Source organism: Sphaerodactylus townsendi, linkage group LG05, assembly GCF_021028975.2.
Source record: "Sphaerodactylus townsendi isolate TG3544 linkage group LG05, MPM_Stown_v2.3, whole genome shotgun sequence".
Lineage (NCBI taxonomy): Eukaryota > Metazoa > Chordata > Lepidosauria > Squamata > Sphaerodactylidae > Sphaerodactylus > Sphaerodactylus townsendi.
The window spans coordinates 23,573,168-23,592,082 of record NC_059429.1 but is presented as its reverse complement, the minus strand read 5'-3'; the positions used below and the strand labels follow the sequence as shown (position 1 = coordinate 23,592,082).

Here is an 18,915-nt window from a genome sequence, read left to right as displayed (position 1 = left end):
CCAGCAATGTTTAAGCTAGGAGCCGCCTCGGAGCAATTCGCGGCAGATCGAGGACACTTCGGAGGAGTGTAGGCAGCCGGCGAGGGGGGGCTCTACAATCCTGATGGAGGAGATCCCCCCAGGAGCGCAAGACTGAGGTCCGCCAAAACCCGATGCCCCAGTGCCAGAAAGGCTTCCACTGGAAGCGATTGCCACGTCGGGGGGGCTTCGGCGCCCGGGCATCTCCCCAGCCCAGGACCACAATAAGGGGAGAGAGTACTAGAGCAGCCCGAACACCAAGACCCACACCCAAACCGCACCCCCCTCTCCGTGGCATCTGCGGCTGCACATGCACCCAGCCCATCTCCTTTAAGTTCCCCACGAGGGTCCTGTTGCCCAACTAGTATAACCCCATCCCAGAGCCATTGGGCTGGTGCTGCCAAAGGCCTCGCAGCTGAGCAGGGGTTGTTCATCATCCCGAGTCACCGACTCCCACGCACCAGGGACCCATCCACCTCCAGGTCTGGACAAACATCCCATAGGAACTGCAGGGCAAGCTGCGCTACAGCTGATCCTCCTGCCCCATCGCTGCCGCCACCAATGCAGCAAGGCCTGCGAGCCCGGCAGCCATCAGAGCGCCATGCCACCACCATCATGGCGGTGGAAACACCCCATCGGAAGCTTCCCGCCCGTACCTGGAGCTCACTATAGAGGGTGTCTATTCAGGGCCCTGCTGGACACGGCTGATGTGACTGTCATCAGGGCAGCCGAGGTGGCCCTGACCAGTGGCTTGAGACCTGTCGCACATCTGGGGGTGGGGGAAAACAAAGCGAGGAGCCAGACATCCGCCCGGCTCACCCGGTCCACAGCCAGGACTTGGCGGCGCTCACTGTCCGCCCCATCGTTCTGGACATTCATGTCAACCTCTGGGAAGGGACCTCATGAGTCAGGTCAAAAGCGACCTTAGTCTGGGATGGATAAACCCACATCACATAGAGGCATTGACCCTGATTGTGCCTTCTGAACACATTCACCATTAGAATTCCCGCCGAAGAAACTGTTTTTTTCCTCTCCGTTTTCTCTCACCTTCTATTCTTCGCGCCTGGCGCCACGACCCAGCAAAGGCGGGAGAGGCCAATTTGGCTGACTGCCCCAGATTAGTAAATCTGGGCCCATCCTGAGTTACATAGCACTGCCAGGACAGGCCCCAACTCCAAGGGTTGCTGCTAAACACAGGAATCCACTCATGATTTGGGTGGTGGTGCAATTGTTTACCACCCTTAAGCGCGAAGGAAGCTGTATGAATTCAGCGCATTACGGTATCTCGCTGGCTTAGCCCAGCCGCCTCTTTAAGAGGCCGGTCTCGGCAAGCACTGGCATCTCCCTGGGGTCATTGGATTCAAATTTAGCACCAGCTCCACACCGTTCACCTTCGTGCTAACCACCAAGATGCAATGTGAGTATCATTCCCTTGCAAAGAAAAAACCTCCCCTTGTCCTTGTGTGTGTGAAATCCACCCCTATTGCTATGGACCGCCTAATAAGCCTTTCCCTGATGTTATTCATCGCCACCCCCAAAGCCCTCCCAAAGTCCCCTTGTGTTTAGCTAGATTAGCATGCATACCCACAAATTCCCCACAGGATCCGCTCGCCTCCCCCCCTCACCTCCCCTTTGAAGGCTCTCCGGACCCTCGACTTAGAAGCTACCCTGAGTGACGCTCTGAAGCCAGCTTGCCTATCGGGATCGCTTCTACCCTCTGCCCTCCCCTGTCAAACAACTTAGCAAGATGTAGGAGCCCCAACAGAGAGAGAGCTGCTATTAAAAGCAACAACCCCTCACGCGGGCTGCAGGATGAAGCAGCCATTATATAGATCTTCTTTAAACACTAAAAATCCAACAAACTTGATCTCTACTGACCTCGCCCGTATCCTTCCGGCTCCTCCAAATACTGGCGGGACCGGCCCAAATCCCTCCTATAGCCTGGGAAGGGGTGTGTTTCAGTCCTTCTTCCTACAGATCTCCGGTGGGATCCCGGGACTTCGCCATGACGGTAGGCCAGCCCATGGAATGGCGCCAGGAGGAAACTAACCCATCCCAGAGATGGAACACATCTCTCTGGAGGATCCAGCCAGCGGACCTCCTTGGAACGCTTAGCCGCCACCGGCGTTTCCAGGCGGTCCAAAGACCGGATGACCTGGGGAATGTCAAGAGGCGACCGCCAGCCAATAGCTCAAGAGCTGCTGTGAAGCAAAGGCTTCCCGAGGCAGCCTGAGAATTCTGTCTTGCGCCCTCTTTGCAATCACATCACTGCCAGCTTTCGGCGCCACCATCCTTTGCCTGCTCTGCTGCCTCCCTGCCAGTGGCAGTATTACCATGACGAGCTTTGACCAAACCAACATCTGGCAGCAATTTGCTGCCGCTGCCAGCTGTTGATGGCCCTTCTGCTCTGGGCCAGTGCCACACAGAATCGGGGAGCCTGCTAAGCTCACCACTGCCTGCTCCCCGGTTGCAAAGTTCCCTGGAGACTTCCTAGCGGAGTCTGGCTTAAGCCCCTTTATGAATAGTTTCCGTCCATCAAGTAATTGCTCTATGAGCGCTGACTGGGGACCCGTCGTCCAAACCCACTCGGCCGGCGCTCTCTCCCTTTGTCACCAAGACTGTGCGCGTATAATCCCACAAGTCCAACACCTAAGCTCGCGCATTGCGGTAGCGGTAGTAAGACGAAGGCGATCCGGGCCCATTCACCGGCTTCGGCCAACTGGAACTGTATGCAACACCACGGAGGACATTCCCCGCGGTTATGCGGAAATATCTTGCTCCCCAAGGGGTTGGTTCTGGACTTTAGCGGGAGAGAACTTTTCAACTACATCCCTGCTTCGGCTTTTCTGCGGGACTCTCTGTTGCTTATAGCTGCCTCACCATCGTCCTGCGCCAGGCTCCACCGGGAGCCAGGCGCGCCGCCAGCGGCTCCACTCTGCCCTCGACCGCTTCTTGCCGGAGCGTCACGGTTGCCCTCGAAGCGGAGTTAAGTGCTCCTCGCGACCTCCCTGAGTGGGAGTCCCGGTTCAGCTTTCGCTTACAGCGCCAAGACCATTTGGCCGGCTGGCCTGTGCCCATCGCGAAAGTCCACTCAACTCCATCCATTGCTCTGGATGCCCTGGCCCTCGAAAAGCAGCAGGAACTTCTTCGTCAAAGCCGACTTTGAATGTCGTGCAGCTATTGATTATTTATGTTGTTATTACATCACCAAAGGTTGTGAGAATGTACATAATATGTGTTGTTTTGAATCTTTTCTGATAATTCCCATTTGACAGTTCACCATATATGAAAGTCGCGTGAACTGCAAGATGTTGTATCTAGCCTGAAGTTATGGCGTTTTGCCACCACTGGTGAGTCAGCCCTCTGGAGCTGGCTACTGGGGGGATGGTTGAAGTACTATTGTACAGCTCTGCGTGAGAAGCGATTGATTGTGTGCCTCATCATTAGGATCTTGTTTCATTCAATGTGTATCTAATATTGCCTGTAACTGTGTGTAAGAAACCCCTCGACTTTCCCTTGCATCGCCATGATTAACTGTTCTCGCCATAAGTTTACACAAGCAGTTTCGCCAGCTTCGGCCAAACGGCTTAGTAAGCGGACGTCCCGCCATCGCCCTAACAATTCCGGCCTCCCTTCTAAATGTAAAAAGAGGAGGAGATGCCAGGGATGAACTGCTGACCCAGCAGCACCCGTGAAATAGGCGGCTGGAACGCGAGCGTCCTCACGGCTTCTGGTGCTGACCGCTCCCACTCCCCTCATCCCCGACATGAGTCACGCGGGTCGCATGAACTACCTGGCTTCCACAACCACCGGGTGTCGGACAAAGGGACAATGCCAAGTCCTTTGCCCCCCAGGTGAGGATTGGAAGCTGAGGCAGCTGATGTTCTCCCTCTCCGACCGCGTAGCAGCCAGGTGAGAATCATGCATCACATGCATGATCTCTCAGTCTCCGGCTCTCCCGGAATCCCCACGTTCCGCCCTCTATACACCCTCGCTTTGGCTAGACTCATAAAGGTGCTAAGAACTCCAGCCTGCAGCGGCAGAGTAAGCTGGGACCACGCGGTTTACTTTCAGCGCTACCCGCTGCAAGCGCTCTCTCCACCAGATGTTATCACCGCGTCTCGTCTCGTTCTTGCACTGACCTCGCGGGCCCGACTACAGGAACACTCCTTCCCCCAGTGCTACCTGCTGTCTTTGCTCCCGGAGAAACAAGGCCAACCAGTTTAAGGCTGTTCCCTGCACCCTGGCAATAGCAAAGCGGTGGGTCAAGAGATTGTAATCGACTGTGTCAAATGCTGCAGTGAGATCTAAAAGGACCAGCAACGCTGATCAGCCTCGATCCAGCTGGCAATTGAGATTGGAATGGGTCCAGGGCTGATGTGTCATCCAAGAATACTGCAGTTGTTCTGATACCGCTCCCTCAATTACCTTACCCAGAAACAACAGATTTGAGACTGGGTGGTAGTCAGAAGGATCTACCGGAGCCAGAGATGGTTTCTTCAACAGAGGTCTTACCACACATTAAGAACTCTATTCCTCATACTCCACTGTGAGATCCATGTCCTGCACAACCCTAGTCCATAATGAGTCTAATCTGGAATCTCTACTTTGCTGGAAGGCCATTGGCTGCACCAATACGTAGTTCTCTTTTGTTTTCATCAGCCAGTCATGAAGGTTTGTGTTCTTTCAATGCCTAGCAAACAGCATGCTGGCTGTGGCAAACTTACACAAAGCTACAGCCTGGAGATTTTTAGACATGAACTACACAATTAAACAATAAAATCTTGTGCTCACAGTGAATCTGCCATATCAACTCAATCACTGATATAACTTCTACCACATGTTTCCAATAATCTGTTGCCTGTTTATCTACCACATGAGGAAAAAACCTTCTGTATCTCATGAACCAGTATTTACTATATCCACTTCCATATATATTTGCGGGCTCAACAGATCATTTTCATCAGAAAAGGTACACTGTGTTCAATTTTTTTTTGCCAAACCAATTGGAATTCACCTCTCTCTCCAAGAATGTTTATCAGATGTTTTCAAACCATGTCTTTGGCATATCTAGATAGAAGAAGACACCTCACGGGTTGAGAGATTATGCATATGGTGAACAAAGAGCTGAGGAAAAGCCTCTCCCAAGATATTAGCTTCTATCCTATGAAGCGTAAATGGAAACCTGATTTTCCCTGTATTCCTCCCCAGGTTTTTCCTGGGGTCATGGGACAGATGTGGATGAATGGCAGGGCAGGGGCATTCAGTGAGGATGTAAAATTCCCCTTTCTCCCTCCCTCCCACATCAGTATTGCACTGTTCATTTCATGAGTGTCCTGCAACTTCAGGAATAGGCTTTTCCAGGCTTGGAAGGAACTGCAGTGACTACATTGTACGAGACAGGCTCTTAATTGTTTTAATTATCTCAAAGCATTCTGTAACTGCTTCTAACATGATGTAAACTAATGTTTAAAAAAATGCTGGGTATATATTTTATCAAGCAAACAAATCCATTGTGAAGCGCCAGTAGGAAGTGCTGCCAGGTCACAGCCTGGTGACCCCATCCACAGGGCATTCCAGGCAAGGGAGGAGCAGAGTGGCTTGCTATTGCCTGCCTCTGCATAACAACCCTGGCCTTCCTCGGTGGTCTCCTGTTCAAATACTAACCAAGGCCATCCCTGCTTACCTCCTGAGATCTGATGAGACTGGGCAAGGAAAGCTCATCCATGTCAGTTTTTAACTATGCCTCCCTCCCAAAAAAATATTGCTACTTTTTTGAAGATGTAGATGGATTTGCAATTTCACTGCCAACACTATTCACCAAATTTGCTGAGAATTAGATGTAAACTGGCAAAATAACAGCTGTTTATGTAGAATGTTACAGCATTTGGCTGTTTGCAAAGTTCAACCCAGTGCGCAACTTTTTTGGGTGATCCTCTGAGATCAATTCAATATATTGCCGGCAGCATATCATACACATGACCAATGTCTTCAATTACTATTTACCACCACCAAGACAGTTTTAAAGATAAAACTGAAATGTAAATGAACTTTATAAAAGTTTGCATAGCTACACTCCTTCTAAGGCTCAAAACACAAAGGCCATGCCTACAAATGTACAGAAAGGCAAGACAGAGAAAAGCCAAGAGCCAATGACAGACAAGGAGGAGGAAGAAAGGGCATTTGTGATTAATTTAAAAGGTAAATAAGAGAAATTCTGAGTGTCAGGGGCAATCATTTTCAGTTTATCCACGGACTCTCCAGAAATCGAGCTGGCCAAAATCATGTGTATTCTGACCTGGAAGGCTCACCTCTCCAGGTCTCTCTCTCTCTCTCTCTCTCTCTCTCTCTCTCTCTCTCTCTCACTCACTCACACACACACACAGAGGGAGGGAGGGAGGGAGGGAGAGAAGAGAGCGGGAGAGAGGGAGAGAAGAGAGGGGGAGAGAGGGAGAGGAGAGAGAGAGAGGGAGGGAGAGGGAAGGGAGAGAGGGAGGGGGAGGGAGAGAGAGAGAGAGAGAGGAGAGAGGGAGAGGGAGGGAGGGGGAGGAGAGGGGGAGGAGAGAGGGAGAGAAATATATTGATACAGATATATAGATAGATATGATCCCTTTATTTTTGAGACCAATTGTGTTTTACAAGGGCCACACCTAAGGTGATTCTCTTTTTGTAAAGGAAAATGAGAGGTATAATTTTTTTAAAGAACAAAATGCACAAGGCTCTCTTTTGCCCAAATTGTCTATTTTATCCCCATCACCAAGGAGCCCATGTGAAGAGTCAGATGGACATTTTTAACACTTGACGTTTTCTTACAACTATATTGATACAAAGACACTGGTTGTTGGAGCTGGGAGAATGGGAATGAGAGTATGTTTTAGGGAACATCAGACAATTCTAAGGGCAGATTTTAAACTATATGGAGTAACTGTATCACATTGGAAGATGACAGAAGACACAAAAAGATTTTAAAGGCACAAAATGAGAAAGGGAAAGAAAATGGAAAGAAATCTCAAGCAGCCTTTGACATATCCATAATTTCTCCTTCATTTCTGGCTAATGGTGGAAATTAGTCTTCAGATAGTTGATAAAATCAGCCTGTCTGTGCTGGGTTAGTACCATGATCTGTGGCCAAGCAAGTACTTCCAAAATTGATTTTTCTTTTTGGCAACCAATGGACCAGTCAATAATAATGTCGTTTGAGAAGGATCGAGTCATGAGGGAGATGAACCTTCCCTTCCATTTATTATGTTTGTATTGTCTCCATTTGAAAAGAAGGACCCCCCCCCCCCCAATAAATACATAGAGGGAATGGCCGTTTTGCATCTGGGTCTCCCAATAATGTTGGCATCAGTAAAAGAAGAAGAAGAAGGCAGCAAGGACTCCACTGTCCCTTGCAAACTGGCACTGAAGGGGCAATCATCTTTCTAAAACAACTGTGTGAGCACAGATTAGAAATGAGGCATTGTTACAGGCTCAGCGCCTGCAGAATTCAAGTATGTGATCTACAATTGAGGCAGCTACAGGTTAAAGAGCATTCTGATAGCTTGCTAGTGAATGGAGAGTGTCTACATGACAATAGAAGTATAAACCACTTTTTTGGTCCTCAGGTACATTTTCCCCTGGAGTATCAGAATATCAACCCAAGTTGCTTTTGAAAGCAACATAATATTCTTTACTTGAGAAATGAGAGGTTGGATTTGAATCAAGCAATCTTTTTCACTCAATTTCACTATTTATTAATTTGTTTAATTTACACCCCCCTCTCCCTGCTATGGGTCCCTGCCTACTGTCCCTTCAAGTTCTATGACTCCCCAGCAGAGTTTTCTTCGGTGGGATTTTCTCCTCCTCTTTTCCACCCATAGAAACATTGATTGGGGTGGGGGGATTTTTTTCACTTTTCATGTCTCCACTTTGCTTTCCTTTTGATTTATTGCAGCATTCTAAAGAGATAATTTTGGACCAGTCACAAAAAGGCTGCTACCAGTTATCAATAGTTATCAATAGTTTTTTTCAAAAATGATATTCAATGGTCCACTGGGTCGACTGGTTTCTAAACAGCTTTACCAATGTTTATTATGCTTGCCCTATATATCCTTAGGAGCAGCTGTGTGGCGTAGTGGTTAAGTGCTTGCACTGCCACTCAACGGTCAGGAGTTCTGTGGGTCAGATATCTTGGCAGCTGGCTCATGGTCAACTCAGCCTCCATCCATTCCTTGGTCGGTAAATGAGTACCTAGCACATAGCTAGGGGGTAAAGAATAGCCAGGGAAAGCAATGGCAAACTACCCCACAAAAATGGCTTGCCTATGAAAACACTGCTTGCAGTGGTACCCCAGGGTGGGACTTTACCTTTATATAACCTTAGAACTGCCAAAACAGCAGTAGCTTTATTAGTGTACATGACTGTATCTTTATGGAATCCAATGAGCTTTCTTTTACAAGATGATGTGGTGCTATCTGAGCAACATTAGAATATTTAGTAATATATTCACATTACAGGATTTGCTCCTTAAAAATTACAAAATATTATCAGTTTACCTCAGATTAAGGGTAATATATATATTTATTTTATTTACACTCTGCCTTTCACACTGAGTCTCAAGGTGGATCACACTCAAAGTTAATGAAATCAACAAGATGAGAGCTAGCATAGTGTAGTAGTTAAGAGCAGGTTTGATTCCCCTCTTCTCCACAGGAATGGCAGACTCTTATTTGATGAACTAGATTTGGTTCCCCGCTCCTACACATGAAGCCTGCTGGGTAACCTTGGGCCGGTCCAGTAGTATATCTAGGAAGGGTTGGAGGGTTTTGAGTCCCAGGCACCACTTCTGGTGGGTGGATTTGCGGCTGCATCCCACACTCCTCCCAACTGCGCCCCAGTCAGGAACACCCCGTTTGGGAACACAGGTGAAAGTCAGCAAGCTGGGCACGCCCATTCACAATCTCCATGTGTGAAACACCCAATTTCCACATGAAGATGGGAGCAACAAGGGTCCATTTGAGCCCAACTGAGGCCAGGTTTGAACCCAGTGTAATTCCAGGGGATCCCCAGGTCCCACTTGGAGACTGACATCCATATCCAGACCACAAGTTGTCCAAGAAGGCCAGGAATTGGTCATCTCCTCTGTAGTCAATAGGAGAGATCACTTATTGCTTGCATGTTTAGTAAGTAAAAGGCTGTGTCAATATGGGGAGGGGGGGTTAAATTCCATGGTACTAAACTTTGTAACTGATTTCCCCCCCTCCAGATAATGGGGAAGACACAGTCTGACTCTGATATCTACCTTTTCATTGTGCATTTGACAAGACCTCTTTGGGACAACAGAGAAGTGCAAAAACTAATGGAGGGGGAAGCCTTGCTTTGCATTGAAAGGGGTCATTTATGTAATCTAATTGTCTAAATCCTTAGCCACAGGCCAATTCCTAGTGGGTGGCTGTATGTTCTGAACCTATGTTACAAGATATATGATTTGGACAGCTTCAAGTGAGTGCATGCCTGCCTGCCTGCCACAGGTCTCAAAGTAGCCTTATGCTAATTTATCCATTTAAATTTACCCGTGTGCAGGCCTGTCATGGGGAAGAATAGCAAGCTTTTCTTCAGACATTCCTGTAGCAGCGGAGGGCTCCCTTATCCTCCTTCTTGGAGCTGTGGGTGGGAAGAGTTCCCGCTGAAACAGTCAAGAAGTCGGAGGGGGAGGGAGCAATGCCTTCCACTCTCCAACCGCCACCATGGAGGTAAGTGATCCCATACATCAGTGACAGGGAACCTTTTCGAGACCGAGTGCCCAAATTGCAACCCCAAACCCACTTATTTATCGCAAAGTGCCAAAACTGCAATTGAACCTGAATACTGAGGTTTTAGTTTAGAAAAAACGGTTGGCTCTGAGGCGTGCGTTACTCAGGAGTAAGCTTGGTGGTAGTCGGTGGCTTTGCTTTGAAGCAACCGTGCAACTCTTCCAACAGGTGACTCACGACCCTAGGAGGGTTTACTCAGAGGCAAGCCCCATTGCCAGAAACTGAGCTTTCTCCCAGGTAAAGGACTGTGCTTTAGTTCTTCTCATGAAAATGGGGTTTAACAGCACTTAACAGGGTTACCTACACTGCTTCTCCAAAGTAGGTCTTAGGTTTAATGCTAATAATCGAGCCCAGCGGCCCAGGTCAGCCTAGATGTGTGTGGGTGTGTGTGGGTTGGGGGGGGGGTGACTCTGTTTGCGCGTGCCCACAGAGAGGGCTCTGAGTGCCACCTCTGGCACCCATGCCATAGGTTCGCCACTACTGCCATATATGCATGGTCAGAGTGGTGAAGGAACAGTCCACAGCAGGGGGAGGAGGGAGGGATGTGTGCCTGCACAGAAGACCACTCAATGAACAACAGTTACAGGGAAGTGCAGTGTTGTTTTTCAACTTTGTGGTCCTATGGTCAGTCCCACATGGAAGAGTAGCAAGCTAAAAAAAACCCCACCTTGGAGGTGGGATCAGATTGTGAATGAAGTCACTATCACTTTTAAAAACAGAACCCGAACTGGTATAACTGACAACACTGCTTTATGACCATAATCACTTAAATAGGCTCCGCAACACTGCTCTCCCAACAGCTGCGTTGCCCCTGGAGTCCACATCGATAGAGTAGTGCCAGATGAACGTTGCTGACTGGACCCAGCAGATGTCTCCTATGTCCACGTGAGTGGTGAATGCATCTGAAGAAGCCTGGGCCCTTGAAGAGTGAGCAAGCATAGTGATGGGGCGTTCTACTTGGGCCGCATCAATATGCTTTATGAATAGCCTTGCTAACCCCTTTGGACAGTGTTTGGGCTGATGCCCCTTTCTCCTCATGGGGGCCCGAGAAGCAGATAAATAAATTTTGACCAACATTTAAATTCTCATTCTTTCCAAATAGTGTAAGAGTGCCCTGTGCACATCTAAACAATGCAGGCTTTTCTCAGCATACCATGACAGATGGGGAAAGACACAGAGCACTATGTCCTGTCCTAAGTGAAATGAGGAGACTATCTTGGGACAGGGTATCAGGGGATCTTGAGCTATGAAAGAACTTATCCAATGAGGAATTCAAATGCCTGGGAGGCAAAGGGACTCTGGTCAATAGATGAACGTCCAAATTGGAAGAAGAGCCGCAGTCGGTCGATCTTTGGGAGCCGATCACACTCAACCTAACCAGAGGGGGTGACCAATGCCAACCAAACCCAGCCTGCCCAGGACTGCATCCTTGAGAGGAAGGTGGCAACTTCTTCAGGGGTGAGGAAGATGAAGTGTCAATAACATCACAATGTCTTGTGGGCAGGGAAGCCTTTTTCCCTCGCCACCAACTTGGCTTTTGAAACAAGGGGCAAATAAGAAGCCCTGTCCCCAAGGCCTAAAGTAAAAGGTTGTGTGGTTGTCACCAACACAACTGAGGGGGCTTTTGATCTTACCCTCTGAAGTAAATGCAGGATCTGGAGCCAAGAATCGCTTGCAGAGCATAGCCTTAAGCCTCAATGCCCTAATATGGCAGGCCTTCGGAGTTAACTGTGCATGTGCCTTTCACAAAGCTGTGTTGTACCCTTCGCTGAGGCATAAAAGGCAGCTGAGATGGCAGTCATTCTTAATGATCTTCGCCCTGCATTTGGAGCAATTCTGCAAGAAGGCAGAACCCTTCTTTTCCCTCGTGAAGTTGAGGGAAGAGCAGAGCTGCCTAGGCCAAAGACAGAAACACTGCAGTGGCAAAAAGAGAACCGAGGAGATTGCTCTCTCCCCCTCCAACCTTGTGACCCTTTCAGCGGGAAATATTCCTGTCCATGGCTCCAAGGGGGAAGGAGTATTCGGTTGCTACAGAAATACCTGAAGAAAAGCTTGCTATTCTTCTCTATGGCAGGCCTGTGAATATGCAGCACTATGTGGGGACTGCACATTAGAGAACCAAAGTGAAACATAGTTTCTTGAAGGACAGGTGGAACCTTCAATTCACACCAGAATACTCTCCCGAGTGCCTGATGATTGAGATGCTTACTTCAAAACTATTACGACCTGTTTGTTTAGGAGGTTAATCAGGTTCAAGGGGGTTAATCAGGTTCAGGGTAAACAAGAGATTTTAGTGTATTGTCGAAGGCTTTCACGGCCGGATTCAACTGGTTCTGGTGGGTTTTCTGGGCTGTGAGGCAGTGGTCTGGTGGATTTTGTTCCTAATGTTTTGCCTGCATCTGTGGCTGGCATCTTCAGAGGTGTATCACAGAGAAAAGTATGTTTCAACAAACAGACTGTTTCTGGTGGTGTATTTTTTTTTTTTTAGTATAAGGTAATCCTTTCCATTCCACAACGGAACTGTCCAGAGTGCGAATCCCGCTGTCCATGAGGCTGGTTGACATGCACAGTCCTGGCTTGGGTAAGGCAGAACTGGGACAAGCAGGCTATCCCAGTCAGGCAGAAGAGGCAGGGTGGTGAGGCGCTCAGATCGAGGCCAGCTCCCTGGGTTCTTAACACAGAGCCCTTCGGGGATCGGGCAGTATATAAATTGAAGAAATAAATAAAATAAATAAATAAAGGGCCATGTGCAAAAGAAGCTGAGCCGGTAGTGTTGGTTCGCCCCCACCCTGCGGATTTTCTTAGAAGAAAAAGGCAAACTCCAGCTCGCTTTTAGTAAAAGAGAGCTGTGGTGAATATGGGTGAGAAAGTGGGTAAGTGGTGGTTGGATGTGAGGGAGGGCAGAGTGAGGTGTGTAAGGATGAGGTGGATGTGTATTGTGTGGCAGCAGTGGGTGAGGCACAGAAAGTGAAAGTTACCTGCGTGTGTGGGGGGGGGGGGAAACCCCACCTGATGTCTCACACGGCAAAGTCTGTATGTGCTTCACTTCCACTCATATTACCTAACAGTAATACCTATTTACTGTTTTCACTGCTCATCTCTGCCCATCTGCATGAACATTCTAAGCCCTCATTCCAAGTCCTCAGGCCACAGACAGGCTGCACGAACATTCTAAGGGTGATAGTTAAACACAGCCAGCTTCATGACCTGGTGCGCCAGGAAAAAGACGTTTTACCTGGCTCAGGTATGGACTTTCGGCGATTTGAAGGTCCAATTACCTGCCCAGAACAGGGAGGAACGTCATGTGAAAATTTGGGGGCGATCCGTCCAGGCGTTTCGGCGTTAGGGCGTGACTAACAAAGTCACTGTTAGCTTTATATATATATATATAGATTAAAACCACATGCAGATGTATGTTTAAATATATCTACTCCACCTATCAAAAACTGATCAAAGAAGTGAACAAAAATTCCATTAAAAATTCAACATCTTAAAATACGAAACAATAAAAGCTGCAACTCATCTGAAAAGCAATGCTTCTATTAAAAGAAGCCCATGCCCGCTCCCTGAATATTTCTTTCATTTCAGCACATCCCTCAGTTCTCTGAATGACAGACATTTACATACTGGATCGGTTGCTTAATAGAGTAATTTAGCGAGCTTCTTCCCTAAAAAGGGAGTGGAAAAGAAATATGGGGTGGGGGTGGAATACATAAAGATAAGAACATAAGGAAGAGCCTGCTGGATCAGACCAGAGTCCATCTAGTCCAGCACTCTGCTACTCGCAGTGGCCCACAAGGTGCCTTTGGGAGCTCACATGCAGGATGTGAAAGCAATGGCCTTCTGCTGCTGCCGAGCACCTGGTCTGAGCCTTCTTACAAGGTGTGCAGAGAAGGCTACAGGAAGCAACAAACACAGAGGTCAAGAAGGAAAATTATTTACTACCTTCAAGAACTACAGGTCTCTTCCCCACCCCATTTTAGTCCCCAATTGACTTTCTTTACACATATATTGATAATACAGACAACCACTCTGAATATATCAAAAGTACCTTTCTTTCAAGGAAGCACATGGTTTCCCAACTAAAATTCTGGTGTTCCCAGCTGAAAATATGTTCAATGGTCAATGCATAAAAAGCATACACAAAGTGATTTGAAATTCCGCTGTATCTTCTTTTGAAGTTAAACAGACTGTTTGTTCATCAAACAAGGACAAAACGATCTTGCAAACACTGAGGGTGCAACACCTGCCTCAAATCTAATTAGATGATGGTTTTACATTCAAAATGTACCAGGGAACAGACCCTAATATTACATCATCAGTTGCAAGATTTTGTGTTTACTTGTGTAAATTTAAGAATTTTGAAGAACAATGAAAAATAGGGTGAAGTGACTTTTTAAATAGATACTGAGAAACACCATTATAAGTTTTAGTCATCTTGGCTGCTGAAATATGCAGGAGTATTATTTTAATGGTTATCTTATATTAGCTAAGAAGGTTCTAAGCTGGTTTATTTTAAATTGTATTGTAAATGCTTTGGTCAAAGACCGTAAATAAATCTTACTACTACTACATTCAAAATGGTGCTTTTAACAGATTTCTTTTTCACAAAATAAACAGGACAGCAGGAATGCCAATAAATGTGTGTCATGTTAATAAAACAATTAAACATATGGATACAATTCTGGAGAATTCAGGTTTAGAAAAGTTGCCACTTCCCAGCAAGAAACCCAGGTCAACAATTCACAAAACCAATTAATATTCTAAATGAGGAAAATAGTTGAAGACATGGACCTTTATCTGTGTTCTGTCTTTCATGTACTGTTGCGGAATCCTCTTTTGCTGGCATTTCAAAACAGCTAGAAATCCTCTTTTCCTTCCATAACCATGATCGTATCACCTCTTTAAGCCGATACACTAGTTCTAAGTCTGCAGTGGTTTTAGGCTCTTGGTCCTTATTGCACTCTGCTACCAGCAGTCTCATCTCTCTTTCATTTACCTATTTTCTAAGCTCAAACGGAGTTGCTTTTGATGTCTTCACTTCCTTCTCCCTTTGACTGCGTTAAGCAGAAAAGCCATTCATTTTTTTCTCCCTGTAAAGTGTTCCCTGAAATCTACTTCAGACAAACCCTTTTGGAACTTCCACAGACCTAAATTTGCTGAACTTTTTACTGTTGAGGCTAAGCTGGATAATGTGCCAGAAATGAGATGATCTACCAATGCTTCTTCCTTCCTTAAACAGAAAAACAGCCAAGGGGGCTGCTGATATGGAGGAAGGACAGGCAAAGGGGCTCCTCAGCTCTCTCCCTGTGACAATTTGATCACACAAAATCACTGGCTTCAAGTTGCTTCTCTCCCCATCAAAGCCCCATATCTTTCTCCACAAAGGCAAAATGATTTCAAGTGCACATATAACAAGGGGAAAGCGTTGAATAGAACATCCCTTTGATATTCTTCCACCCAAGTTGCCAACTGATGTGACGTAGGCTTCTCAATTACACGCATAACTGGGACATCATCAGATTTGGCCTTTAGCTGATCCTATCTCACTTCTATTATGCTTTCTCATCTGCTTCCTCTGACAGACTTCAAACCTTTCGGAATGAATTCTGCTGCTGCTTCATTCTATACACAGTCTGGCATCATGCTGGTGTGACATAAAATGTTAAGTATTACAGCTCCAAAACAATGCCTTTAAAATGTGCAAATGCACCAAAGGCTCAAAATAGTGGCTTCCTGAAAGACTGAATGCATTTTGCTGGGTTTGCTTCTCTTTGGAACACAATGAATATACCACAGTGATCCTCTCTCAGTCTTTACCTGGCTGTTAACATCAGCTGTATGCTGCAGCAGTACGGAGACCAGCTCCTTGTGTCCTCTGTCACACGCCCAGTGGAGGAGAGCTCTACCCTAAAAATGTCAAGCGAAGATTGGTGTTAGATGCATGGTAAAACACACTTCAGTCTGTAATCTTCAAAACATTTCACTAGATGCGTTCATATCTTTCGAAAGCTTGCATTGTAGAAAGTTCAGTTCTCATCTAGGCTAAGGTTCTGTTTCCAATTGCAGCCGCCCAAATGCCTGCGGAGCTCACAGGTAGTGAACAAAGGTGATTGCCGTCCTGTTTTCATCTGGATTGCCATAGCTAACAGCTACTGACAGAACTCGTCTCCCTGAATTTGTCACATTTTTTTTTTAGAGTTATCAAAGCTAGTGGCCATCATCAATCTTGTGGTAGTGGATTCCATAAGTAAATTGAGTGTTCTGTTAAGTACTTCCATTTGTCTATCCTGTACAGTAGAGTGGACTGAGGATTAGAGTATGACACATTCTTAACAGGAATTCTCTAATTTATTCTAAAGATACTTGAAATATCCCATAAAGAATTACCTGTCCAGTCATAGTGGCTCTTATGTATGACATCACAAACATTCAGCTTCAAACCACTGCCCCCCTCCCCCCCAAAAAATCCTTCTAAAAATCAAGGGACTGTTTGGAGCCGCATCAGCAAAAATCACTGTAGTTTGAAGTGAAAAAAAACACAGGGAAGCAACAATGCTTGAGGGCTCTTTTACCATCATAATCTAGAACATCCATCAGTGATCTTGTATCAATGGCGGACACTCAACTGATGCACATTTTAGCACTAATAGGATCAGCTCACCATCCAGGCAAGCAATCCCATAATTCTACCATCCTTACTAAAAAGACGACCATTAATTCAGAAGAACTTCCCTTTGAGATTTAAAAAGGGATTCCATAAGCCCTTGTGACACAATGTGTAGGCAACAGGTTGGAAGGGATGTAAAGGCCTGGGGGGGGGGGGGCTGGAAAAAAACGGGGAGCGAACACTCAAAATGTATAGCATGAAAAATTTAGTGTAAGAATCTACAGTACTATATAATCTTACTATTTAATTGTTCTCAATGACAGATGAGAAAAAGAAGAAGACGACGAGTTTGGATTTATATCCCCCCTTTCTCTCCTGCAGGAGACTCAAAGGGGCTTACAATCTCCTTGCCCTTCCCCCCTCACAACGCGACGGGAGCCAGCAGGAGCAGGTAAGCCAGTTGGGAAAGGCGCAGCCTGTGCGAAGGCTGAGCTTTCCCTGCGCCCCTTCCGGGACCGTCTGCGCAAACGGTCCCGGGGTGGGGGTGGCAGCATTGTTTATGATGGCGCACCCCCACTCAGTGCCTGTACAAAAAGGGCCAGAGAGACCAATTTATAATGCTAAGATGGTCAAAAAATGAAAGGCTAAATGAATCTCCACATTTGCAAGTGTGTTTTAGTTAAGAATTAATGCATAGTTTTATGCTATCATTATTTCACTGCAACAAGCTTCAATGTACTAGAACAATGTACTGACTATTATGAAGCATGGCTTGATCTTGGATAGCCGCATTCTGTACCGAACTATCATTCTCAAGTGAGAAAGTGATGCAATTCTTCTGCTGTTTATTTGTTGTTATAAATGTGTGTCTAACATGGAAAAAGAGGCAACCAAATGGCACGTAAATTAATCGTTAAATGCACAGCATTCAAATTCAGCCTAGGTACAAACCTCCATAGGTGACATGAGCTTAGCAGGCCATGTTAATGTCTGATTAGGAAGTCACTGAGTTTCATTCATTTTCATTTTTCTCATGTTTGTAACGGTTAGAGGCACTGCGTTAGTAAATACTTCTGTTAAAGCTAATGTAGTTGCAAAAAAAAAATCTTGTTGGTTTAAAGACTGGTTTGGATGACTCTTTGAAGCCTGTTATTATTCTGGGGTTCCAAAAGTCACATCTAGGGTTTGAGGGAAAACACTAATCCAAAATCTGAGATACAACATCTGACATCCTTCTCTAAATTACATCCATAATTTCCAAACCGCAGCACCAGTTTACAGCAAGAGACTGTCACTTTGTAGGGGCTGCCACATGGGAAAGAAGTATCTTTAAAATTCATGAACTTGAAAGACTCCTGACAAACAGAAACTAAAAAATCTTGCATTTATGAAAGCCAACTTCTTCAAATAAGCATGCACATCAGAGTGGGCTATGAAAGCTGACGCTGGGACAAAACCTTGATAGTTTTTAACACACAGGTTTATTTTTTATTTTTCTACCAAGCATAATTTTATTTTGAAGTTGGGAAGGACAGAATGAGACACACACAGAATCCAATCCAACCTGGTGTTTTGAAAGTTATTCTGAAACACAACAGATGTGGATTATTATTTTGAGTAGGAAAATGCTATCTCAGACATTGTGCATTAAGCTTTTCAACTCACTTTTTGACCCAACCAGTAATTAATTTTGTATCACATCATTTTAATGGTACACTAATTAACCTTGAAATTAGAATGGGATTTGGCAATGACTCTTTATAACAACTCACATTAGTAGTATGTAAATTATTGAATCTTACAGCACTCAACTACACAGCGCACTGGGTTGGTGCCTGCCCAGGAAGGAATGGAGCAACCCCTTTAAGAAGGGAGGGAGGAGGGAGACCAAGGATGATGCTGGCTAGACAGTGGTTGCAATAGTGACAAGTTCTGATTTAACATGAGCTCTGCTTTGAGTCTGAGTCTTTGGTTTTAATGAGAAAAGTCTGAAATTTGAACATACGTTATTTTCTATGGGTTAGAAGAAGACTCACATCACATTTCCTTGTAACACAGACAGAGCTGCTTACCGAAACCAGCTTCTCTAACAGTATGTTTTCCTCATTTCTCATTCTTAAGCATAAACCACTTGGTGATACATTTAACCACCGAATGAGGTTCCCATTTGCAGTCTTAACGCCAGAAACATCACAAATGGGAGAAATATCCATTATGGGCAGTATTAATCTGGCATCTTGTGCATCTGTGCAAACTGCACTGATTAAGTATAAACAATGTTTGCAACTCAGCTGCAGCGCTCCAAATCTAAGGCCAAATTGGAAACGTTTCATGAGCTGAACAGCTTGTCCAGCCTTGGCCAAAAATCTATGTTGTGTAAGAGTTGCAGTTAATTCCAAGGACAACCATTTCTAAGTCACACATTAATATTCTAGGACAGGGGTGTCAAACATGTGGTCTGGGGCTGGATCTGGTTCCTTGAGGGGTACTTGT

At 46.0% G+C, this 18,915-nt stretch overlaps 1 protein-coding gene across 1 annotated transcript in view; it reads right to left on the bottom strand.

Moving 5' to 3' along the window:
* The window catches only part of ACBD6 (acyl-CoA binding domain containing 6), a 139,582-nt gene that overhangs the window by 53,678 nt on the left and 66,989 nt on the right, over positions 1-18,915 (bottom strand). The window contains exon 6 of the mRNA XM_048497558.1: positions 15,633-15,722. Within this exon, the coding sequence (XP_048353515.1) occupies positions 15,633-15,722 (90 nt within the window). The remainder of the gene's footprint in view (positions 1-15,632; positions 15,723-18,915) is intronic.